At 45.6% G+C, this 24940-nt stretch overlaps 3 protein-coding genes across 3 annotated transcripts; all 3 read right to left on the reverse strand.

Annotated features, from left to right (window-relative positions):
- On the reverse strand, positions 1 to 6264 carry LOC134196077 (uncharacterized). The gene is given in 6 exon segments (XM_062665160.1): positions 1 to 926; positions 3826 to 3960; positions 4020 to 4164; positions 4226 to 4520; positions 5389 to 5399; positions 5476 to 6264. Coding segments are annotated over 6 exon segments (2118 nt in total). The 3' UTR covers positions 1 to 183.
- A 1844-nt stretch (positions 6265 to 8108) lies between these two features.
- LOC134195794 (uncharacterized) lies at positions 8109 to 9602 on the reverse strand. Its single transcript, XM_062664871.1, has 2 exons — positions 8567 to 9602; positions 8109 to 8394 (listed from the first exon to the last, which is right to left on the reverse strand). The coding sequence occupies exon 1, from the start codon at positions 9566 to 9568 to the stop codon at positions 8957 to 8959; it is 612 nt and encodes a 203-aa protein (XP_062520855.1). The 5' UTR covers positions 9569 to 9602; the 3' UTR covers positions 8109 to 8394; positions 8567 to 8956.
- Positions 9603 to 9621: 19 nt separating this feature from the next.
- On the reverse strand, positions 9622 to 14518 carry LOC134196078 (uncharacterized). The gene is made up of 2 exons (XM_062665161.1): positions 9716 to 14518; positions 9622 to 9660 (listed from the first exon to the last, which is right to left on the reverse strand). Exons 1-2 carry the CDS (start codon positions 13784 to 13786, stop codon positions 9622 to 9624), a joined length of 4110 nt encoding a protein of 1369 aa, XP_062521145.1. The 5' UTR covers positions 13787 to 14518.
- Positions 14519 to 24940: the final 10422 nt, after the last annotated feature.

Below are 24940 nucleotides of genomic sequence, written 5' to 3' on the forward strand. Positions count from 1 at the left end.
GTACTGTGATGAGTCTCTAACAGCATTGTGGAGTGAGACTTTATGTGGGAGTGAGAGGGTAACATTTACTTGTTGCACACAAACACTGTGTCATTCAGCTTAGACATGCAATACATTTGCAAAGACTGACACAAAAGTGATCATGAGTACGTACAGTACTGCTGGTCAAGACAACAACTTCTTTCACTTTAGTTTCATTTCTACTCTTTGTAGAGAAGCAGTTGTCTTGAAACTGTGCCAGACTACGTGTGCCCATCCTGTGCCACCAAATTTGTATATACTGTTGAGATTAGAATAGGAGCATGACTTGTACCACCAAGGGCCTTTATGACGAGCAGCACAGTTACTACCGTGCAAGTCATTGTCTTTGTCAGATGTGGTAAACTTCATGCCTCTGTGATATGTGAGAGAGTCTCCAGCATTTCCACTGTACTGTCCAAAATACAGCGCGTAGGATGACCTACTATCTCCTATTGTAAAGTACTCATACTGAGCGTAGCTTTTTCACCATCAAATGCCATCAGATCAATCCTCACTAGTTGCCAGACGGTGGATTTTGCTTAGTCCAAGCCAGAATTCACCATAAAGCTTTCCGAATCCCTGCACGTAGTCGTTCCAGTTGCGATAAAAATTTTCTGATCCATCTTTTCTGCGTTGAAATACCGTCCATCCTCCGCCGTCCGTCTCCATGTCGCAGTACACGTCGAATGAGCCCAAACCGTCACGTGGATCAATCTCGTAGATGCCACTCACGCTGTGACCCAGCTGTAGGGCATGACGACAGTTGCGTGGCTTTGCGTTGTCGCCGGTCAAGCAGGGAGTCACCTGCAGATTGGACGTGAGACGAGCACTTCCAGCAACAGACGCACTTTGCACGTCACGCTTCTGAATGTGACGGCCACTGCTCCCTTTTGCGTCACGTTGTGCTGACGAAGTAACCAAAAGAGAAAAGAAAAAACACCAGACAGCCACAGAATAGGCCATAGCAAGTGATGATATGAGAAAGTTCAAACCAACTAACTGATGAGTTTGTTCACTAGGAACGATCGCTTAGATACGAACAACGGCATGCGGGACGCGCACCTGCACACTTGCACACAAAACTAGGAATACAGGAAAACTAATTCCATTCATGGTACTGTGCATGTGTACTACCGACTTGTCTGCAACTGTTAGGCAACGACCCGTAACTTGACTTATTTACTTTGGTCTAAATGCGATGTACCGTGAGCGTGACGTAACGAAGTGCAAGAGTAAGTAACGGAAGAGTAAGTAACGGACATGCTAACTTAATTAAAGAAGGAATGCGTGCGAGCGAGAGATACATACAAGTACATTAATTAATTAATTACTCTACTGAAGCAGCACTAGAACGCTAGTTAGCGTAACACGTATACACAGCTTAAACGTCTTTCACCGTTCGTCGCTTCCTGTATCTGTCCTGGCTACACTAACGACCATTGGTGAAGCTCGGTCCCTCTCCTCCCACTCTTGTCACACTCATTCGTGTTGTTCACGTGCTATCGCGATGATCGTCGTCAGTAGAGTACGTACAGTACGGACCAAGCATGCCTTTACAGTCACAACTTCTCATTTCATTCTGTTCAGAAATCAAAAAAGTCGTTTGGGACAAGACGATGGGGGTGTTTTTGTATGTATATATATACAGTATATAGTGTGTGTGTGTGTGTGTGTGTGTGTGTGTGTGTGTGTGTGTGTGTGTTTGTGTGTGTGTGTGTGTGTGTGTGTGTGTGTGTGTGTGCGTGTGTTTGTGTGTGTGCGTGTGTTTGTGTGTGTGTGTGTGTGTGTGTGTGTGTGTGTGTGTGTGTGTGTGTGTGTGTGTGTGTGTGTGTGTGTGTGTGTGTTATGCAAGGTGCACTAAAATTGTAGGTGTCAAGAATAGGCGTCTCCACTATACTAGAACCTGTTTCACGTGTTAATTAATAGGTGACGCACCTTATGATTCTCTTGTCCCTAGCTGAAGTTGCATGCATTGTTCCAGGTTAGTTAAGCTAGAGTTTACGTATGTTAATTACTTACTTAATTAATTGATCTTGTGCTGTATATATTAATTTGTATTAGGATAAGAATAATTTTTGTGAGAGGGCATTCTGACTGCGAGTACATGCAGATAGTGTTTTCTAGGACCGGTACATATACTCGGAGACACGTGACTAAGTGACTAAAATAGACTAAAATTGGCAACATTATATATGCAGATATTTGAAGGCCTCTACATACTGATAGTTGCATTGTGCACTTGTTCTACCGTTGCGTTTAGTTTTTCTGCGTTGGAATCATTCAGCATGCATCGTCTGTTGTCATCATCACAAATTTGATAATTGAAATCAATACAATGGCTGAAGCTCAAGCTACGTTGTCCGATAGAGCAGACGATCAATATTCTAGCAAAAAATAATTAATTTACTCCGCGTAAAGACGGTTGATGTAAATTATGAATGTATGATATTACACTTACACGGTACATACACGTTCTTGTAGCCATGCAGTTACGCGATGTTGACGTCTTGAACACAGATTTAGTAGATCAGTTCTTAGCTGTGCTGATAACATTTATGTTCCTTGTTTGTTGTTTGTTTGTCTGTCTGTCAAAATCGGAAATCAGCGTTACAACTCACACAGGCCCATCTTAGTATGAGAGCCTCTAAGCAAGAGCAGATCTATAGTTATAGCTAGTAGAAGAAGATGTGAGTCCAGAAGTCGAACATGCACAGATTGAAGTTATTGATGCAGAGAGTGACATGGTGTTTACTGACAATGTCAAACAGACCAAATCTGATGAAGAAGAAAGCAGAAAGTCGATCAATCTATAGCAGTCAACAAGAAGAGGTGTCTATACTGATATAGACGGTTCTACTGAAGAGAAATAGTTTAATTAAGTAAATCACCAAAGTTATGATGAAGGCAGTGAAACAGTTGCATGGGGTTGAAGCTATAGAATTAGGCTAGACGTTGGAGAGTCGGTGGTCAGTACGAATAACACTAGGGAATCACAGATGGAAGCTGTGACGTCAGTGAATGGAGATACTCCGTCTCATGTCTCACCAACTGAAATCGCGGCCCACAGCACAAATTTTACTCGTCGACAGAGATAGAACAGGCACTTACAATAGAAATTGATCATGTAATTGAGTCGAATAATCACCAAGGGACGTCGAGGTATGGGCCGAGCCCTCCAGAGGAGAATGGCAGTGGACAGGAAGTTGATTCTGTGAATGTGACTGAAGAGACAGTCACAACTACAGTCGATACACTTCAACATCACTCTTCTGATGCATTTATTGACGACACTTTGACTAGTGGTGACAAGGAAGAGGACCATGACATGAAACCTGGTCGTAGTGAGACGGTTAGGGCTTTGGTGGGCTCAGATGATGATGCCGGTAGTGGGACAGAAGTGTAATTGCTTTATGGACGATGTGTACGGATGTTATTCTTGATGCCTCGGTCAGTATACCTAAATCTTTTGTGAAGGATATGAATTTGAAACCGTTTCTATGTATGTAAGGCTGTGTGTACTGTGTGATGAGTCTCTAACAGCATTGTGGAGTGAGACTTTATGTGGGAGTGAGAGGGTAACATTTACTTGTTGCACACAAACACTTTGTCATTCAGCTTAGACATGCAATACATTTGCAAAGACTGACACAGAAAGTGATGAGTACAGCACTGCTGGTCAAAACAACAAATAGCTTTACTTTACTCAGTTGTTTCATTTCTGTCCTTAATAGAGAGCCATTTGCTTTGAAATGGTACCAGACTACGTATCTCAATGAATTAATTTGCCACCGAATTTGTAAATACCGTTGAGATTAGAATTTGAACAGTACTTGTACCACCAAGCGCCGTCGCGATCAACTGCACAGTTATTATTGCCCAATTTACGATCGTCCAAGTCATCATTGTCTTTATCATGCAGTTGTGGTGACCTTCTTTCCTCTGTGAGCGTCTTCAGCATTCCACTGTGCTGTCAAAATACAGCGCGTATGATGACCTACTATCTCCTATTTTAAAGTACTCATACTGGGCGTAAGCTTTTTCGCCATAAAATGCGATCAGATCAATCCTTAGATCGACACTAGTCGCCAGACGGTGGATTTTGTCTAGTCCAACCCAAAATTCACCATAAAGCTTTCCGAATCCCTGCACGTAGTCTTCCAGTTGTGATAAAAAATTTAGATCTATCATTTCTGCGTTGAAATACCGTCCATCCTCCGCCTTCCGTCTCCATGTTGCAGTACACGTCGAATGAACCCAAACCGTCACGTGGATCAATCCCGTGGATGCCACTCACGCTGTGACCCAGCTGTAGGGCATGAAGACAGTTGCGTGGCTTTGCGTTGTCAGTAAGCGGACAAGAAAGCTGGAGAGTTGACGGCGTGACGTAAGAGACTTCAGCTACAGACTCATTCTGCACGTCACGTTTCTGGAGGTGACTGCTGCCGCTCCCTCTCGCATCATTTAGTACTAGCGAATTGGCTGATTCTAGAGGAATCGCTCTGTGTAGGACGAACTCACACACTAAACCACGAATATACGCAATCTTGAAGGTGTATTGTGATGGCAATATAAAAGAGATTTAAAACAAAGCAAGCGACTGCAGTGACATGCACATAGATACATCTAGACATCCACCGAATTGTGATAAGGGAAACAGACCGACCTCTGAGAAGTGTACGTACGACTAGGCACCAACATCAATGAGCCGACGACATGGCGCATCCTAGTCGACCGACCTCATTGAGTATACTGGGGGCGTAATTTTCACATTGATAGCACGCCATGCCCATAGTAGGACACGAGACCGACCCGATGTGACGACTGTCAGTGTGTATGGTACAGTAACGCGGTCCATTAGTCTCGCGTAAGCAGACGCTACCCACCAGAAAGATGTAGGCAGGAAGGGTCTGCCGACGTGAGACTAGTCCACATCGGTCGCTAGACAATGCACGGTTCACTTCAGAGCAACCTAACGCAGAATTCGAAATGACACGTACGCATGCACGAGCAACACCCATGCCACCAATGCATAGGCAGGCACTCCACTGACAACAAACCGTGTCCAGCTAGGATATGTGATAACCTAGTAAGTTTTCTAAAAGTTTGAGTAAAGGTATACTGTACATGTGGCGAGCGTCACCTTCTTCGTCATCTAGACGTATACTAGCTCTAGAAATCGGAAGTTCTTGGACTTGCATGATGTCTGAGATTGCGTGTACCTAAATCTTTTTGTGAAGGATATGAATTTGAAGCCGTTTCTGCATGTGTAGGTATGTCCGCGTGTCTGTACCAGCTGTGACGATCTCTATAGCAGTAGCATGGAACACACAAACGCTTTGTCATTCAGCTTAGACATTCATGCAATACATTTGCAAAGACTAACACAAAAAGTAATCATGGGTACAGTACTGCTGGTCAAGACAACAAATTGTTTCACTTTAGTTTCATTTCTACCCTTTGTAGAGATGCGGTTTTCTTGAAACTGTTCCAGACTACGTGTGTCCATCCTGTGCCACCAAATTTGTATAGACTGTTGAGATTAGAAGTGGAACATGCCTTGTACCACCAGGGGCCTTTATTAGAAGCTGCACAGTTGTCACCTCGTAAGTCATTGTCTTTGTCAGATGTGGTAAACTTCATTCCTCTGTGATATGTAAGAGAGTCTCCAGCATTTCCACTGTACTGTCCAAAATACAGTGCATAGGATGACCTACTATCTCCTATTGTAAAGTACTCATACTGAGCGTAAGCTTTTTCACCGTCAGATGCCATCAGATCAATCCTCAGATCAACACTAGTTGCCAGACGGTGGATTTTGTCTAGTCCAAGCCAGAATTCACCATATAGATGTCCGAATCCCTGCACGTAGTCGTTCCAGTTGCGATAAAAATTTTCGGATCCATCTTTTCTGCGTTGAAATACCGTCCATCCTCCGCCGTCCGTCTCCATGTCGCAGTACACGTCGAATGAGCCCAAACCGTCACGTGGATCAATCTCGTAGATGCCACTCACGCTGTGACCCAGCTGTAGGGCATGACGACAGTTGCGTGGCTTTGCACTGTCGCTTGTCAAGCAGGGAGTTACCTGCAGATTGGACGTGAGGCGAGCACTTCCAACAACAGACGCACTTTGCACGTCACGCTTCTGAATGTGACGGCCACTGCTTCCTTTTGCGTCACGTTGTGCTGACGACGTAACCAAAAGAGAAAAGCAAAAACACCAGACAGTCACAGAATAGACCATAACAACTGATGATATGAGAAAGTTCAAACCAACGAACTGATGAGTTGATTACTAATATCGATCGCTTAAATACGAACAATGCCATGTGGGACGCGCACCTGCACACTCGCACACAAAACTAGGAATACAGGAAAACTAATTCCATTCATGGTACTGTGCATGTGTACTTCCGACTTGTCTGCAACTGTTAGGCAACGACCCGTAACTTGATTTATTTACTTTGGTCTAAAAGCAACGTACCGTGAGCGTGACGTAACGAAGTGCAAGAGTAAGTAACGGACATGCTAACTTAATTAAAGAAGGAATGCGTGCGTGCAAGAGATACATTAAAGTACATTAATTAATTACTCTACTGAAGCAGCACTAGAACGCTAGTTAGAGTAATACGTATACACATAGTTTAAACGACTTTCACCGTTCGTCGCTACCTGTATCTGTCCTGGCTACACTAACGACCATTGGTGAAGCACATTCCCTCTCCTCCCACTCTTGTCACACTCATTCGTGTTGTTCACGTGCTATCGCGACGATTCATCGTCAGTAGAGTACGTACAGTACGGACCAAGCATGCCTTTACAGTCACAACTTCTCATTTCATTCTGTTCAGAAATCAAAAAGTCGTTTGGGACAAGACGATGGGGGTGTTTTTGTATATATATATATATATATATATATATATATATATATATATATATATATATATATATATATACAAGCTCCAATGCCCGGCTTCGCCCGGGGGACAATACATGCCAGGTGCTTCTCCTTTCCACTTCATAGCGCTGCAGTTGACACACACGTTTGTCATAGAGCCAATACAACACGAAAGTGGAGGAGAGACAGGTCGCCTTTATAGGTAGAGATTATAGCAGAAAGTATCTAAAAATGCCTTTGATGGTTGGAGAGGCAGAAGGAGTGTAGCCAGGTCCCTTACAGTTGTATAGAGAACCGTTAACTGTCACTAATTAGCCGTGGTGTAAGTGCTTTTACCGTTTAGCAGCAGCCAGACAGAATTCTCATTCATAGTTATATCCCGTTCAATTGCCGTTTCCGAAATCCCGTTGATTGGATTAGCGATTGGTTGAAACCATTTCGACTTGGACGTTGCTGCCGTTGCGAGGAACAGGTGTATCGAACTTAGCATCTATTCGACACGTGTCCAGTTTCAAAAAATCCCGTTGATTGGATTATTGATCCCGTTGAAGCCATTTCGACAGTCCCGTTGCGGAGAACAGGTGTATCGAACCTGGCATCTATAATTTCGACGTGAATCCCGTAACGCGCAAGTCACGTGCAATACTTACACAGATAATCCGTTCCCCGTATTTAACGAATGCCGACTCTCGTCATTTCGACAGTCCCGCTGAACGTCGTCTCTTCGAAGACGCTGCTGGCGTTTCGGGGAAGAGGTGCATCAAACACGGCAGCTCTTCGACGGTCGTAGAGTGGCAAACGACTGTGGGCGTATTTTTTCAAGACCCGGATATCAGGAAAAATATCTTCCGTTTCCCGGCGTCGCCCGCAATAAACTACACGCTTGGCGCGTACCGTCCGACGTCGGGAACGGGCAGTCTGAATTCGGCGGAGATACGATTTGTCATTCCGGAGATATTCGCGCGCGAGCGGAAGCGAGCGAGATCGGCGGGAAATGGCGTCGTCGTGGGAGAAGTCAGGAAGGCCACCACGGTCTCACTTTCGAGATTAATGAATTCGGCGTGCGCGAGCCAAATTCGGCGAGATCGGACTCGCCGTCTTTGAGAAATGCTCGTACGGACAAACACACAGACAGACAGACAGACAGACAGACAGACAGACACCTCTCCTTTAAATATATATATACAAGCTCCAATGCCCGGCTTCGCCCGGGGGACAACACCCCGGTAATAGTTTAATGACACAAATTATTGATTTGCAGACACTGTTTGCTATTAATGACAGACAGACAGTACAGAAAAACACACAAACAGACAGACAGGTCGCTTTTATAGGTAGAGATTACAGCAGAAAGTATCTAAAAATGCGTTTGATGGTTGGAGAGGCAGAGGGGGTGTAGCCAAGTCACGTACAGTTTGTATAGAGAGATCTTTGTAGATTTCCAAACTCTCTGGTCTAGAGTGTTGGTTATCATCCCTGTGCAAAAAAAGTTGCAATCACAGCACAAACCAATTACACTAACTTATGCCCTTGTCAGTGCAACCCAAGCCAGACCACGTGGAGGTCAGGGCATATACTGGCTCAAAAAATTGGTTGAGACATGCTCAACCTGGAGCTCTCGCTCCGGTGGTATTTGAACGTTATGTACCTGCTTGATGTCTTCAGCATAGGTCTCTTTGAGAAATTGATGCATCACCAGCTGCTGCAGCCGCCAAAACGGTCTACTTTGTCCTGTTTGTTGCTGTGTGATACATATTGTCTACCTACCTTTTAGTGCATTATTGTAGTGTTTTGTCTGTTTAGTCGTTAGTCATTAATGTTTATCTAATTGACCATGTGTGCATGATTAAAAGCGGTGTCTTGAATGTTCAGTTGGGCTGAATTTACAGCCATGTAAAGGCACAGTCTGAGATGTCAAGGAGTGCTTGCACACTCCTATTAACAGTCAACCTCTTCTAAGCTAACCCTGGTTCAGTCGCTGTTGGCCAGCATCATAGGTGATGTTGGCCATGAATGCCTGCAGTGAATATAAAGATGATCATCTTGTCGACAGCACTTCCTGGTACACTACGTTTTTGGTTTTTCCTTCTTTTGCCAAGAAAGTTAGTCCATGTTTGGAGGCAACTCTAGAAATGCCAACATAAAGCTGTCCATGGCTAAAGGATGGCTCGTGTAGATCTAGCCCTGCCACAGCTAAGGTCTGCCCTTGTGCCTTGTTAATAGTCATAGCAAAGCAGACCTTAACTGGAAACTGAAGTCGTTTGAATTCAAATGGTAGTCCAGTATCACTGGGAATTAGTGGTATCTTTGGCAGATACACGTCCTGGCCTTTATGCGGTCCAGTAGCAATAGTTGCTTCCAGACAGTTGTTCATCATTCTCTTTAGTATAAGACGTGTGCCATTTGCAATCCCAGGAGCCAGATTTCGAACAACCATTAGAGGAATTCCCACCTTTAGAGCCAGTTTATGAGGAGGCATACCAGCAGGTTCCAGGGAGTTAAGAAACTCCGAGGGATAGTGTACTGCATCATCATCTCTGACCGTATCAATTGATTTATAGATCTTTATCTCTCCAGGAAACAGCTGAAGCATCTCCCAGTTAATGTCACGAATGGAGACATTGTGTGGTGCGAGAATAGCTCGTTGCATTAGCCATTCGAAGTCTTGGTAGTGATGTTGCAAGTTTGGGTACACTCGCTCTATCAAGGTCTGAGGAGAGTCGGTAACTGTGCCAAGATCTTCTGGAATGAAGATGGTATGATGTCCTTCAACTACCGGTATATGACCGTTCCCAACTCGCAGCAAGAGACTTGCAAACTCAGCAGCGTTGGCGTCACCGTAGAGATAAGCTCTCATGTTAGTTGTCAAAGAATGTGTTTCTACGTGTTGCCATAAATGTGATGACTTGATGCAGGCATCAATTTCATTGGCACGTGTACCTCCTCGAATGACTGGTAATGTCTGACGAAAGTCCCCAGACAGGACAACTAAGATACCGCCAAATGGTCTTGAGGACTGCCTTAGGTCTTGTAATGTGCGATCTAAGGCCTCAAAAGCCAGTTTGTTAGCCATGGTTGCCTCGTCCCAAAATATAACGGCACATTCCTGTAGGAGTGTAGCCTTTGATGAACCTCGCTTGAGGTTGCACATAGGAAGGTCTGTGGTCATGAGATTAAGCGGTATCTTGAATGTTGAATGTGCTGTCTTCCCATTTGATAGTAGCTGTGCCGCAATGCCACTGCTGGCGACAGCAAGGGCGACAAATCCTCTTGATCTGAGGCGTGCCAGGGAAAGGTTAATCAGGTAGGTTTTACCTGTGCCACCTGGGGCATCAATAAAAATAATCCCTCCTTGCCCATGGTCCACCATATCTGTAATGCGAAGGTCAATGTTGCGTTGGTCAATCGTCAAATTCGTTTCATTTTCGTCTACAAATTGTTGCAGTGCTTCTCTGTCATAAGATTTTTCTCTAAGTAGGTCAACTGTCAGTCTGTCTTCATGTCCCCTGTTTACAGGCGGCAGTCCGTACTCTTCAAGTTTCTGTCCACTCATCTGCTGTACTAATTCCTGTAGTCGAAAGAGACACTCGTTGTACATATCATCACTATAGTCCATGTCAGGCTGTCGAGCTTCCCTCCTACACTGATGCAGTATGTCATCAGTCATATCATTTCGATATGCAGACCATATGGCAAGAGGGTCAGCAACATCACACGTGGTCAATATAACAGCAAACAGAGCACGTAGTGTAGATGCTCCGGCTCGCATGGCTGCCTCTTGCATGGCCATGGCCCAATGCAAGTCTTCTTCCAACAAACCCATGCAGTTACATGCTTCGCGAAAAGTCTGGCACTTTCGTGCATCAATCGTAAGCAAGTCATCAAAAGAGCAAGGTCCCCGCTTATGGTGAAGCAGAAGGCGTAAAAAGAAGCATTCCTGTTGCTTAGGATGCACGGCGTACACTCGACCAATGACCTCACTTTTTTTAAATGAAGTTATTTGACCATCACTGTAAACAGCTGTGCCAAGCCTTCGAGGGTTCCACGTTTTGGTGCCTGAATGAAATGTAAAGTACTCGGGCACATTTACATAAAGCAAATTTTGAACAAACCTCTGGTCGGGCGTAGCAAGCTGGTCAAGATCTGGACGATACCGAGCGCAGAGATCAAAAAAAGCTGTCAACGTGGTTTTAGGTGGACGTTGAGCAAGAGCAACAGCATTTTGATCATTGTAAACAACCCTCTGCCCATTTAGTAGGTGGACATGAAGGTTTGTCACTGCTGGATGACGATCGTGAATGGTAAAGTTCAGTATTCTCCAGCAAGCTTCACTGCAACTGACGTATCTTGCTGTCTGGTACAGATCTATTTCATCGATAGGTTGGGATTTTTCTAGCGAAAAAACTGCCATGTCCCTGCCCTTGTTGACATACTTTAGGACATACTTGATAGACTTGACACTTGTACAAAGCTCTACGTTGATATGACAGGCAAACATTCGGCAGAGGTAGGGAGAGTAAGGTACTACCCATCGATTGTCTATACAGACATCGTTACCTTTGATCTTCTTTATTCCTTGATGGCCACAATCATCGGGTTTACGTCGTCGATATAATGGATAACCATCATGGCCGCTCTGAGTATCACTTTTAAACTCTTTCGGGTAACGTTTCGTGCATGCTCCATCTCGCATGCAGGGTGAGTGCTTGTCCATGCGACCGCAAGGGCCATGAATCATGTTTGTCATGACTATATCAAACAGCACCTTGTCAGAGTTAGGGTCAGGCAACTCAGCGGAAATAGCGGCATCGATGTCATCAGCATGAATGCTGTGCTCTGCAGGTAACCAAACTAAAATATGAGCATGTGGCAGACCACGTTTCTGCCATTCAATGGAACACAGGTATGCAATAGTCTTGCCGAAGATGCAGTGCTTGGTCAACTGTTTGATGAGTTCCTTTCTTTTTAGGTTAAAGACACGTGCAATTAGGTCTGGACGATGTTGTGCTGTCTGCATGGGCAGCAGTTCATCAGTGATTTCTTTCCAGCCGGGATTGCACGTCATTGTGATAAAAAGAGAAGGCCTACCAAACTTTCTAACATAGCACATGGCATCCTGTGTACGTTCATGCATGTACCGTGGTCCTCCAGTATAGGAGCTAGGCAAGATCACCGTCTTACCGATGTTTGTTGGATCTCCATCACTTGCCAGAAGTGCATCTCTCAACTCACCATATTGTTCAGCTCGAAGTTTTGTTTGCTCTCGCCGAAGGAAGCACAGCCGTTCGGTCTCTATTTTGGCGTACATGTCAACAACATATTGTTGCATCAGTCTCTGACACCGTAGCAAGATGTTAAAGTCTGCACCACCTCGCATCATCAGTCGATACGCATAATGTTTCATCGCAGATACTTTGTACTGGTTTGGGACTGGTTGGTCAGGAAAATAGTATCCATCATCTCCATGTGGAAGTATGAGAGGATACTGCAAAGCATCATAGCTGCGATGAGTTTCAGCTATTCTTGTAAGGCTGCCATCAGACTTACGAAGGACAATGTCTCTCTTTCCATGTTCTTCTGTGACCATAAGCACAGCTACCTCATCACACATTGGAGCATTAAACCGCCCTCTGTGTTCTCTAGGAGGCCTCTTGTCAGCATGAATCACAACCTTGTACTGCTGATCATATTCACGGAGAACGTCTTTGGCTAATTTAAAACTCTGCACATACCTATTGATGGCATGAAGCATGTTTTGTAAACCCTCAATGATATTTATCCTCAAACCAGGAACAATGCCTTGTCTTACTTGTATCTCTCTCTCCACATCACCCAAAAAGTAGATTTGAGCAAATTTGGATTCTTCATTAGGCAAAGGGCACAGGCTTCCAATGAGGTGGTACACTTGACCTTGCACTTTGAAGCAAGGATTCCATCCATGTGTTTCCTTAATTTCATTGCAACCCATTGATGTCATCTGAAAAGCTGAATTGTACTTGCGAATATTTGTAAGGAAATGCCTAGACGTTTCTGAGTCACCTAGAAGCAATGATTTTAGCAAGAGCGGTGGATCTTGCAGAGTTGCCAGTTTCACTTTTCCGCTACTGCAACACATGCCAGGTGCTTCTCCTTTCCACTTCATAGCGCCGCAGTTGACACACACGTTTGTCATAGAGCCAATACAACACGGAAGTGGAGGTTGTGCTGCATCATAGTTCAGAGCTGGTGGAATATTCGGTTGCTGTCGCACTCTTGTTGCAGTATGTCTTTCTCGATCACTGTGAAGTCGTCGCTGTCTAGCTAGCTCATCTTCCGCTGCACGCGCTGCAGCAGTTCTGTTGCAGTGGGCGGCCAATCGTTCTTGTCTGGCTAGCTCATCTTCCGCTGCACGCGCTGCAGCAGTTCTGTTGCAGTCGGAGGCCAATCGCTCGTGTCTGGCTAGCTCATCTTCCGCTGCACGCGCTGCAGCAGTTCTGTTGCAGTCGGCGGCCAATCGCTCTTGTCTGGCTAGCTCATCTTCCGCTGCACGCGCTGCAGCAGTTCTGTTGCGGTCGGCGGCCAATCGTTCTTGTCTGGCTACAATGTGTTCATCTACGCGAGTTCTAGCAGTGGTATCACGATTAATCTGAAGTCGTCGCTGTCTGTCTAACTCGTTTTCGTTCGCGCGAGCCGTAGCGCTTCTGTGTCTGTCGCTGTCTAGTCGCCATTGTCTAGCTGCCTCACCTTGCTCAGCACGCGCTCTCGCCACTCTATCTCTACCGGAGTCCAAACGTTGCCGTCTCGCTACTTCGTCTTCTTCTAAACGTCTCCGTTTTTGACTGGCTGCAGCTGCCGATGAAAAAACTGTCTTTCGTCTCTTCGGAGGCATTGTAAAAACGACGCAAAATGTCGCGTATACACTTGGAAATCCTATATTGCGCAGCTAGTAGACTGTAATGTTTTGGCGACAGTAGAGTGTAATGTTTTGTCAGTAACCGTTTACTGTCACTAATTAGCCGTGGTGTTAGTTCACTAAAGGCATATCAAGTGCGTTGACATCTATGACGTTTGCTATTAATTAAGATAACGTAAGATTATCGGCAGTGCGAAAGATCCTGTACAGACATCGGCACTTCTCTCCGCTGCAGGGAGTGCATACTGTCCGATGTCAGGAACGGGCCGGTAAATTCGGTGTAGATACGTAGTGATTAGTTGAAGTCACGTGCAATACTTACCCGGATAATCCGTTCCCCGTATATAACGAATGCCGACTCTCGTCATTTCGACAGTCCCGCTGAACGTCGTCTGTTCGAAGACGTTGCTGGCGTTTCGGGGAAGAGGTGCATCAAACACGGCAGCTCCGTATCTAACGAAGTCACGACGCGTACCGACTGTCGTCATTTCGACGGTCCCGCTGAACGTCGTCTGCTCGAAGACGTTGCTGGCGTTTCGGGAAACAGGTGCATCGAACACGGCAGCTCTTCGACGGTCGCAGACCGGCAAACGACTGTGTGCGTATTTTTTCGAGACCCGGATATCAGCAAGAATATCTTCCTTTTCCCGACGTCGTCGGCAATAGACGACACGCTCGGCGCGTACCGTCCGACGTCGGGAACGGGCAGTCTAAATTCGGTGGAGACACGATGCGCCGATCCGGAGATATTCGCGCGCGAGCGGAAGCGAGCGCGATCGGCGGGAAACGACGTCGTCGTGGGAGAAGTCAGGAAGACGACGGCGGTCTGACTTTCGAGCTGAATGAATTCGGCGTGCGCGAGCGAAATTCGGCCGAGATCGGACTCGCCGTCTTCGAGAGACGCTCGTACGTACGGACACACAGACAGACAGACACACAGACACCTCTCCTATATATATAGAGATGTCAGCGAGTGCGGTAGCACTCCCTATGTAGGGATGCGAAGAATCTAAAATGGCGGCCCATACAAGAGTATCCAAACGCATCCGAACTGGATCTCTCAGAACTCATTACAGAGATCTCGGACCCACGCAGCGCTCAACTTCAAACGTTCCTAATGGTAGCCAGACTATCATCGCTGACACTAAGAGCCTCAAAAGCCAGCTATCGGCAAGTAAAAAATCCCGATTTATTCTTTCACATTTCACATTTCACATTTCACTTTTGTCAGCCAGGCTAGCGCCTCACTCGAAGCAGCTACAACGACGAGAGTCACACCAAACGATTCGCTCTTGTCCGAAGAATTGCACTGACCCAACAGCTAGAAATGTGCAACGTCACCTTGTATCAGTCAACTGCTGCCATGCAATTCCACGTACTGCTTCCCACAACGCCATGTTGTTTCGGTCACGTGTGTACATGTGACTACCGTTTGGAAGCCTAGCTGCTACTTCCACCTGCTGCTACATGCTGCTTACAGTTGCGTGTAGTTGAACATGTACAGTACCACTATGTTCAACGGCGCGGCGGCCTGTCTGACTCTCTGTGCATGTAAGCGTGTATCTCTTCCGTGGAACCCTAGGTAATGGGAGTTGTTTATAGATGCAATCAGTGTTATTACGTACATCCGTCAGCTGCTACGTACTTCCGTGTATGCTGAGCGTAGTTGTCTAGAGATGCAATCAAAGATTGAAATCCCGGCTGAGCTGCACACGTCTAATTACTAGAACTGTCATTTCCATTTCAAACTACACAAGTCTAAAAACATTTTGAGAAAGTGATGGGTATGTAGGGATGGGTATGTACTTATGTCATTTATGCCCATCTTCTACATCATAATAAGGTCACTTGAAAAGAGATACTGTAGCTAAACTGGAATGTCCAGCGTCTAATTACAGCCTGGAATTCGTGGCCTAGGGTGGGAAGGGGGCGAGACAGAGAGTGCAACCTCCACGTGGTCTCTCCTGGGGTTTGAGCATGAAAGTATTCTCACATGTTCAAAATGTTATGCACTCGGTTTACTATACACACACACACACACACACACACACACACACACACACACACACACACACACACACACACACACACACACACACACACACACACACACACACACACACACACACACACACACACACACACACACACACGTGCTCGCGTAATATACTTTTAACGTAGCTAAAAATATATGAAACAAGTCCAAAAACATTTTGAGAAAGTGATGGGTATGTAGGGATGGGTATGTACTTATGTCATTTATGCCCATCTCCTACATCAGATAGTTTGTGTTTGTGTTTGTGTGTGTGTGTGTGTGTGTGTGTGTGTGTGTGTGTGTGTGTGTGTGTGTGTGTGTGTGTGTGTGTGTGTGTGTGATGCAAGGTGCACTAAAATTGTAGGTCTCAAGAAAAGGCGTCTCTACTATAGTAGAACCTGTTTCACGTGTTAATTAATAGGTGACGCACCTTATGATTCTCTTGTCTCTAGTTAAAGCTGTATGCATTGTTTCAGGTTAGTTAAGCTAGAGTTTACGTATGTTAATTACTTACTTAATTGATCTTGTGCTGTATATATTAATTTGTATTAGGATAAGAATAATTTTTGTGAGAGGGCATTCAACTACGAGTACATGCAGATAGCGTTTTCTAGGACCGGTACATATACTTACTCGGATACACGTGACCAAGTGACTAAAATAGACTAAAATTAGCAACATTATATATGCAGATACTTGAAGCCCTCTACATACTGATAGTTGCATCGTGCACTTGTTCTACCGTTGCATTTAGTTTTTCTGCGTTGGAATCATTCAGCATGCATCGTCTGTTGTCATCATCACAAATTTGATAATTGAAATCACTACAATGGCTGAAGCTCGAGCTACGTTGTCCGATAGAGCAGACGATCAATATTCTAGCAAAAAGTATTTAATTTACAGCGAGTAAAGACGGTTGGTGTAAATTATGAATGTATGATATTACACTTACACGGTACATACACGTTCTTGTAGCCATGCAGTTACGCGATGTTGACGTCTTGAACACAGATTTAGTAGATCAGTTCTTGGCTGTGCTGATAACATTTATGGTCCTTGTTTGTTGTTTGTTTGTCTGTCTGTCAAAATCGGAAATCAGCGTTACAACTCACACAGGCCCATCTTAGTATAAGAGCCTCTAAGCAAGAGCAGATCTATAGTTATAGCTAGTAGAAGAAGATGTGAGTCCAGAAGTCGAACATGCACAGACTGAAGTTATTGATGCAGAGAGTGACATGGTGTTTACTGACAATGTCAAACAGACCAAATCTGATGAAGAAGATGCTGACAGCAAATGATGTAGAAGAAAGCAGAAAGTCGATCAATCTATAGCAGTCAACAAGAAGAGGTGTCTATACTGATATAGACGGTTCTACTGAAGAGAAATAGTTTAATTAAGTAAATCACCAAAGTTATGATGAAAGCAATGAAACATTTGCATTAGGTTGAAGCTATAGAATTAGGCTAGACGTTGGAGAGTCGGTGGTCAATACGGATAACACTAGGGAATCACAGATGGAAGCTGTGACGTCAGTGAATGGAGATACTACGTCACACGTCTCACCAACTGAAACCCCGGCCCACAGCACAAATTTTACTCGTCGACAGAGATAGAACAGGCACTCACCAGGCGCGTAGCCTATAGGGGTTCACGGTTGCACGTGAACTCCCCATTGCCCGGGCGCCAAACCTCCTAGTATCCTTCTGGCTGCGCCGTAGACTAAATTAAATATATGCGACGTAGGCGTGCGTATCAGACAGACCAACAGTCAAAACACACCAGCAGCAACCCCTGAAGAATACTTCAAGCGGACAATCTCCATTCCGGTGGTCGATGATGTGTGCAACCAAATGAGAGATAGATTCTCGAACATGCAGCAGCTTCCTGTCAAGGGTCTATACCTCATTCCTTCGACCTTCCTTGAAGATCCTGCTAGGTCCCGAGATGCTGTTTACAAATTTGCAGAAGAGTATCGAGAAGACCTTCCTGACCCTTCCCTTCTTGGCCTACCAGCTGAGTTAGACTTGTGGGAAGTTCACTGGAGAAGCAGACCTGCCACTGAAGTGCTTCCTCACACTGCCTCTGCGACACTGGTGTGTACCATGGGAAATATATTTCCAAATATCCAATGTCTTCTGGCTCTTGTATGCACAATTCCATTCTCAGCAGTAGAGTGTGAACGGCCTGTGAGTTGCTTGAGGCGCTTAAAGACATATCTACGTAGTACTATGGGCGCTACTCGTCTGACTGCTCTTGCTCTTTTTCATACACACTATAACTTAGAAATTGATATAAATGCTGTTATTGGTCGTTTTCAACGCAAACATCCTCGTAGAATGGTTGCAGTTGACTTTATGTCATAATATGTGTCAGCCGGTCTATGCTTCTAGATCCACAGTTGATTAACTAGGTGTTTTGTTCATGTTCAACAGTTGAGTTAGAATAGTGCGTTTGATTCAGTTCGTTAATTAACGTTGTTTATACAAGTAATCTGAGTGCAGTATAGTCAAGGTCGTTCACGGGATCTTCACGACATTACATTGTTTCGTGTCATTGATCTCTTGCATTTATGGATAATTTGTTAATCTCTATAGAGCTGCAGAAGAAAATTTATTGGTAATAAAATTAACAAATAATACTTTCACTCAATTACAATTGTAAACCCTGTGAACCCCCCAGCTGACCCTTGGGCTACGCGCCTGCTCACAATAGAAATTGATCATGTAACTGAGTCGAATAATCACCAAGGGACGTCGGGGTATCGAACGAGCCCTCCAGAGGGAATGGCAGTGGACAGGAAGTTGATTCTGTGAATGTGACTGAAGAGACAGTCACAACTCAAGTCGATACACTTCAACATCACTCTCCTGATGCATTTATTGACGACACTTTGACTAGTGGTGAAAAGGAAGAGGACCATGACATTAAACCTGGTTTTGGTGAGACGGTTAGGGCTTTGGTGGGCTCAGATGATGATGCCGGTAGTGGGACAGAAGTGTAATTGCTTTATGGACGATGTGTACAGATGTTATTCTTGATGCCTGGGTCTGTACATAAATCTTTTGTGAAGGATATGAATTTGAAACCGTTTCTATGTATGTAAGTAAGGCTGTGTGTACTGTCTGATGAGTCTCTAACGTCATTGTGGAGTGAGACTTTATGTGGGAGCGAGAAGGTAACATTTACTTGTTGCACACAAACACTTTGTCATTCAGCTTAGACATCCAATACATTTGCAAAGTCTGACACAAAAAGTGATGAGTACAGTACTGCTGGTCAAGACAACAAATAGCTTTACTTTACTCAGTTGTTTCATTTCTGACCTTAGCAGAAAGCCATTTGCTTCGAAACGGTATCAGACTACGTATCTCAATGGATTAATTTGCCACCGAATTTGTAAATACCGTTGAGATTAGGATTTGAACAGTACTTTTACCACCAAGCGTCGTCACGATCAACAGCACAGTGTGTGTCGTGCTCAACCAGATCAGTCTGGTTTGTAAAGTCTATTACAAGTACCGGAAGCAAACCCTGCTTAAGAAGTACTTAGACCATCACGGCTGTCTAGAAAGAAGACATGACTTTACGAAGGATCCGAGTAGATCCCAGAAGCACTGTTTCTGTAAGTGCTGCAGGTTGTGATGACCTGGAATAATGTCCAGCCACCGTGCAATACCTGCCTGCACTGTGCCCAAAGCTCCCAAGACCACCGGAACCACCAGTGTTCGACAATGCCACATGTGGCTTATCTCCACTCGCAAGTCGCTGTACTTCGCCAACTTCTCAGCATGTTTCTTGCCAATGTTGCCATCAGCAGGACAGCTGATATCAATAAGAAGACAAGTGTTTGTCTTCCTTTTTCTGAGACAGATGCCTGAACGATTGGCTTTGATCTTCCTGGCAGTGGGGATGGTGGTATCCCACATCATGGTAATGTCATCCGTCTCCACAAGCCTATCAGGATGATGCCGGTACCATCTGCTCTCCACTGGAACCCCAAAATGGCGACGAACATCCCAGTGAATGATGGATGCCACCTGATTGTATCGATCAGTGTAGTCCGTCGGTACCACAGCACTACAGCCTGCCACAATGTGGTCGACTGTTTCCAGGCCTACACTGTACATGCGGCAAGTAGGACTGACATCACGATGTAGAATCTTGCGCTCATAGTACCGAGTCCGAAGAGCTTGGTCTTGAGCAGCAACAACCAGTCCCTCAGCTGCAGCAAAAAGATTCGCTGCCTTTAGCCATCCGTAGGTCTCTTTCATGTCCACAGGCGGTTGCTCAGTTAGACGACGATACTGCCCGTGCATAGGCTTCCCGCTCCAGGACCGCACACGAAGAGAACTGCAACACGTACGGTAATGTCTCGTATCTGTTTTAGGCGCTTGCTCGAAGCCACCTTCAACCGAGATGGATGCATTCCTGTGTAAGCTCTGCGACTTGTTGTCCGAAGCAAGACTCCTCCGCAGCTGTGCAGTAAACCGACAAGCCATGTGCTTGATCGAGTGTGAAGATTTTCCAGAGTCACACTCTCGTATCATCTGCATGAAAGGATCAGAACTGTCAGCAAGGTAACAGTTCAGCCTCACAATACAAGATTGATATGTCGACTCAATCTGTTGTAACCCCTACCCCCATCACTGCAAGGAGCGTACAGTCGGTCAACGTCTGCAGCAGGATGGTGGACAGCGTGCATAGAGAGGAGCTTTCTGGTCCGTCGATCGAGCTGCTGCAGGTCCGTGCACCACCAATGAATGACGCCAAAACCGTAAGTGAGAACCGGTAGTGCAAACCCATTGATGGCTAGAATCTTGTTCCGACCATACAACTCAGTCCGGAGAACCACCTTCACTCTACGCAAGTACTCACGACGGAGTCTCTCCCTCATCGTGCTGTGCTGAATACCGTTACTCTCATCTACACCCAAGTACTTGTAGACTTGATCCGGTTCCAGACAGTTGATGGTGTCCGTTTTTCCTACCGTCACTCCAGAGTTGTGTCCAGATAGCCTGCCGTTGACAAAGTGTGCAACAGCACATTTATCCAGACCAAACTTCATCTGAATGTCATCAGAGAAAGTACGAACCGTGTGCAACAACCCGTCCAACTGATCAGAGTTTCTGCCATACAGCTTCAGATCATCCATGTAAAGTAGATGACTGATAAGCTGACGTTTGGCAGTCTCACCATGCCCAGTGGTCATCCGGTAGCCGTAACCGGTTCTGTTCAGCTCCTTGCTCAGAGGATTGAGAGCCATACAGAAGAGAAGTGGCGAAAGTGAGTCACCTTGGAAAATACCTCTCCTGATCTGCATAAGCCTTGTCTTGATAGTACTATTCCCGCAAGAAAGCACCATCGATGTCCTCCAACTCTTCATCACACGTGACAGGAACTCGCACAAGACTGGACTGATCTTATGCAGCTGAAGGCATTGGAGCAACCAACTGTGTGGCACGCTGTCATAGGCTTTCTGGTAGTCCACCCAAGCCATGCTCAAGCTCTTGTACCTGGTCCTACAGTCTTCGGTAAGCAGCTTGTTGATCAACAGCTGATCCTTTGCACCAAAAGATTCCTGTCGACAACCCTTCTGCTCCGGAGCCATGAGGTTTCTCTGATCCAAATGCCCTGCAATCCTCTGCCTGATGACTGAGGTGACGGTCTTATAGAAGACAGACAGACACGTGATAGGCCGGTAATTTTTGGCCTGGTCAGTCTTGTCATTCTTAGGAATCAGAGTAGTTATTCCTTGAGACAACCAGTCGGGTACAGAGTATGGATTCTGAACCAGCAGGTTGTAGTTACGAGTCAGATAAGTGTGAAGACACGTGATACGCTTGACTCAGAAACCATAAACCTTGTCTGGACCAGGAGACTTCCAGTTCCCCATCCTTTTGAGACACGATGTGACCTCATTGTCTGAGATAGGTAACCACTGCTGCTCATCTTTCCGGTGCGTGTCGCCATCGATTTGACGTCTCAGCCAGAAGGCAGACTCATAGTGATGTACCTCAGTTTCTAGGATACCACCCCAATACTGTTCGATCTCAGACTCGGATGGCGGGGAAGTGACCTGGATAGTCTGCTTATCCAGCTCTCTGTAAAACCGTCCAGCATCTCGTTGAAACAAACCATTCTGGCGAAGTCTCTTACGATTCTTCTCCAGCCTCCTGGTCCGCTCGACCTTGGACTTAAGTTCCATTTTCAATCGATTGATGGAGACCTCACAACTCTCCGAACAGGAAATGTCCAACCGATGCCGAAGACGTCGGAGTTCATGTAACATACGAATGCCCGATGAACCCTTTCTAACCTCCAGCAACAGTGAGATCGCACGTCGAAGTGTGAGAATATCCATATCCAGCCTTCGTCTCCATGTCGGTGTTTGAGAATTGGTTGACTTCGTCGTCTTTAAGCCCCGCCTTTTGGACACTAGCGAAGCAGCAGAGTATACCAGGTAACTGATTTCACTCATATCTGGTTCATCCTTCAACGAACTGATGATCGTGTTAAGATCACCAATAAGCTTCAGGGTTCCGCTGTTCACAAAGATCCTTGGAAGGCATTGTCTCTCACAGATAGGAATTTGCCTGACTTTCTGCAACGCCTCAAGAAACTCTCGACGAAGTACAAGGTCCACAACAGCATCACAATCAAGCGAAAGACCATCCTCCGTTTGGCAGCAGTCTGGACTGAGTTGAGATGAAGGAGTTTCCATCCTTTCTAGCCGAGAAGCTATACTAGGATGTGTAGTCATCAGATCAGAGCTCACAGAGTCACAAGGGGATGGTGATTTCCCAACAGCACTGCACTGAACTGAATCCAAAGTGTCATCTACGGATAGGATATCACCACTATCTCTTGCAGATGAGCAGTCCTTAGAGAAAACAGTGACTGACTGAACAAGGGAGCCATCTTCCAAGTGATTAGCAAACTCATGATCCTCTTGCATCATTGACACGACAGGTTTCCCACCACGTGCAGCAGACGCCATCCTGACTGAAGCCATGCAAGGTGACACATTGTCAAGCAAAGGCGTGACAACTGAGCTATCAGCTGATAGAGCAGAAACCACATCCAACGCCGACATCTGCACACCAGGACAAACATCAGTCGTAACAGATAACAAACCTGAGACGGGCTTTCCATCCTGTGCGCCTCGCGTTTAATCTCCTCCAACTTTGATTCTGTCAGACTTCCAGAAATTAAGAGATATCGCTTCTGGTTTGCCAAACGCTGCTCAGAGACGTCAGTCAGAGAAGGATTTTGTTCACACCACAGCTGATGCATGGGTTTTCTGAAAGCAGAGAACTTGCATGACAACAGCACGTGGTAATAACAAAACATCACTTCCCTATTCAGTTAAATTGTCGCGTCCATTTCCTTCGTCTTGTTGCATTGCCGTTCTTGTTAGCCGAAACACAAGATTCGCTAGGAACGGTGGGCATCACAGTAGTCTCGTCAGCGGGATTTGAAGCCAAATTCAAATCAGACGCCGCACGAGAGACGGTTCGACCAGTCGCCCTACGCCCAGAACTATTCCTGGTCTTCCGAACAGGTCCAGTGATTCCAGATGCCGACTCTTCGAGCTCTGTCCTGGTTTCCCGACAAGGAACGCGCTCCTCAGCTAGCTCTGAGACGAGCGATACAGCTAGACGTCCATCTTCCATCAATATCCGGGTTTATTATTATTATTACTCAATTTACGATCGTCCAAGTCATTATTGTCTTTATCATGCAGTTGTGGTGACCTTCTTTCCTCTGTGAGCGTCTCCAGCATTTCCACTGTACTGTCAAAATACAGCGCGTATGATGACCTACTATCTCCTATTTTAAAGTACTCATACTGGGCGTAAGCTTTCTAACCATAAAATGCCATCAGATCAATCCTCAGATCGACACTAGTCGCCAGACGGTGGATTTTGTCTGGTCCAAGCCCAAATTTACCATAAAGCTTTCCGAATCCCTGCACGTAGTCTTCCAGTTGTGATAAAAAAATTTTCAGATCCATCTATTCTGCGTTGAAATACCGCCCATCCTCCGCCTTCCGTCTACATGTCGCAGTACACGTCGAATGAACCCAAACCGTCACGTGGATCAATCTTGTGGATGCCACTCACGCTGTAACCCACTGTAGGGCATAAAGACAGTTGCATGGCTTTGCGTTGTCAGTAAGCGGACAAGAAAGCTTGAGAGTAGACGACGTGACGTGAGAGACTTCAGCTACAGACTCATTCTGCACGTCACGTTTCTGGAGGTGACTGCTGCCGCTCCCTCTCGCATCATTTAGTACTAGCGAATTGGCTGATTCTAGAGGAATCGCTCTGTGTAGGACGAACTCACACACTAAACCACGAATATACGCAATCTTGAAGGTGTATTGTGATGGCAATATAAAAGAGATTTAAAACAAAGCAAGCGACTGCAGTGACATGCACATAGATACATCTAGACATCCACCGAATTGTGATGAGTGAAACAGACCGACCTCATTGAGTGTACAGCGACCGACATCTCAGAAGTGTACGTACGACTAGGCACCAACATCAATGAGCCGACGACATGGCGCATCCTAGTCGACCGACCTCATTGAGTATACTAGCGGCGTAATTTTGACATTGATAGCACGCCAGGACGAGACCGACCCGATGTAACGACTGTGTATGGTAATGCGGTCCATTAGTCTCGCGTAGGCAGACGCTACCCACTGAAAAGATGTAGGCGGGAGGATCTGCTTACGCGAGACTAGTCCACAATGGTCGCTAGACAATGCATGGTTCACTTCAGAGCAACCTAACGCAGAATTCAAAATGACACGTACGCATGCACGAGCAACACCCATGCCACCAATGCACATGCAGGCACTCCACTGACAACAAACCGTGTACATGATGCAGCTAGGATATGTGCTAACCTATTAAGTTTTCTAAAAGTTTGAGTAAATGTATACTGTACATGTGGCGAGTGTTACCTTCTTCGTCATCTAGACGTATACTAGCTCTAGACATCGGAAGTTCTTGGACTTACCTGATGCCTGAGTTTGCGTGTACTGTGCCTAAATATTTTTTGCGAAGGTTATGAATTTGAAGCC

The sequence above is a fragment of the Corticium candelabrum genome, chromosome 20 (genome assembly GCF_963422355.1).
Source record: "Corticium candelabrum chromosome 20, ooCorCand1.1, whole genome shotgun sequence".
In the NCBI taxonomy this organism is placed as follows: Eukaryota; Metazoa; Porifera; class Homoscleromorpha; order Homosclerophorida; family Plakinidae; genus Corticium; species Corticium candelabrum.

Coding starts and splice junctions, on each gene's coding strand:
- LOC134195794 (XM_062664871.1), bottom strand. CDS start 9,568: ATGCAACGAGCTATTCTCGCACCACACAATGTCTCCATTCGTGACATT.
- LOC134196078 (XM_062665161.1), bottom strand. CDS start 13,786: ATGCCTCCGAAGAGACGAAAGACAGTTTTTTCATCGGCAGCTGCAGCC. Junction 9,661..9,715: donor TTGCAAGTCTCTTGCTGCGA/GTTGGGAACGGT, acceptor TCTTCATTCCAG/AAGATCTTGGCACAGTTACC.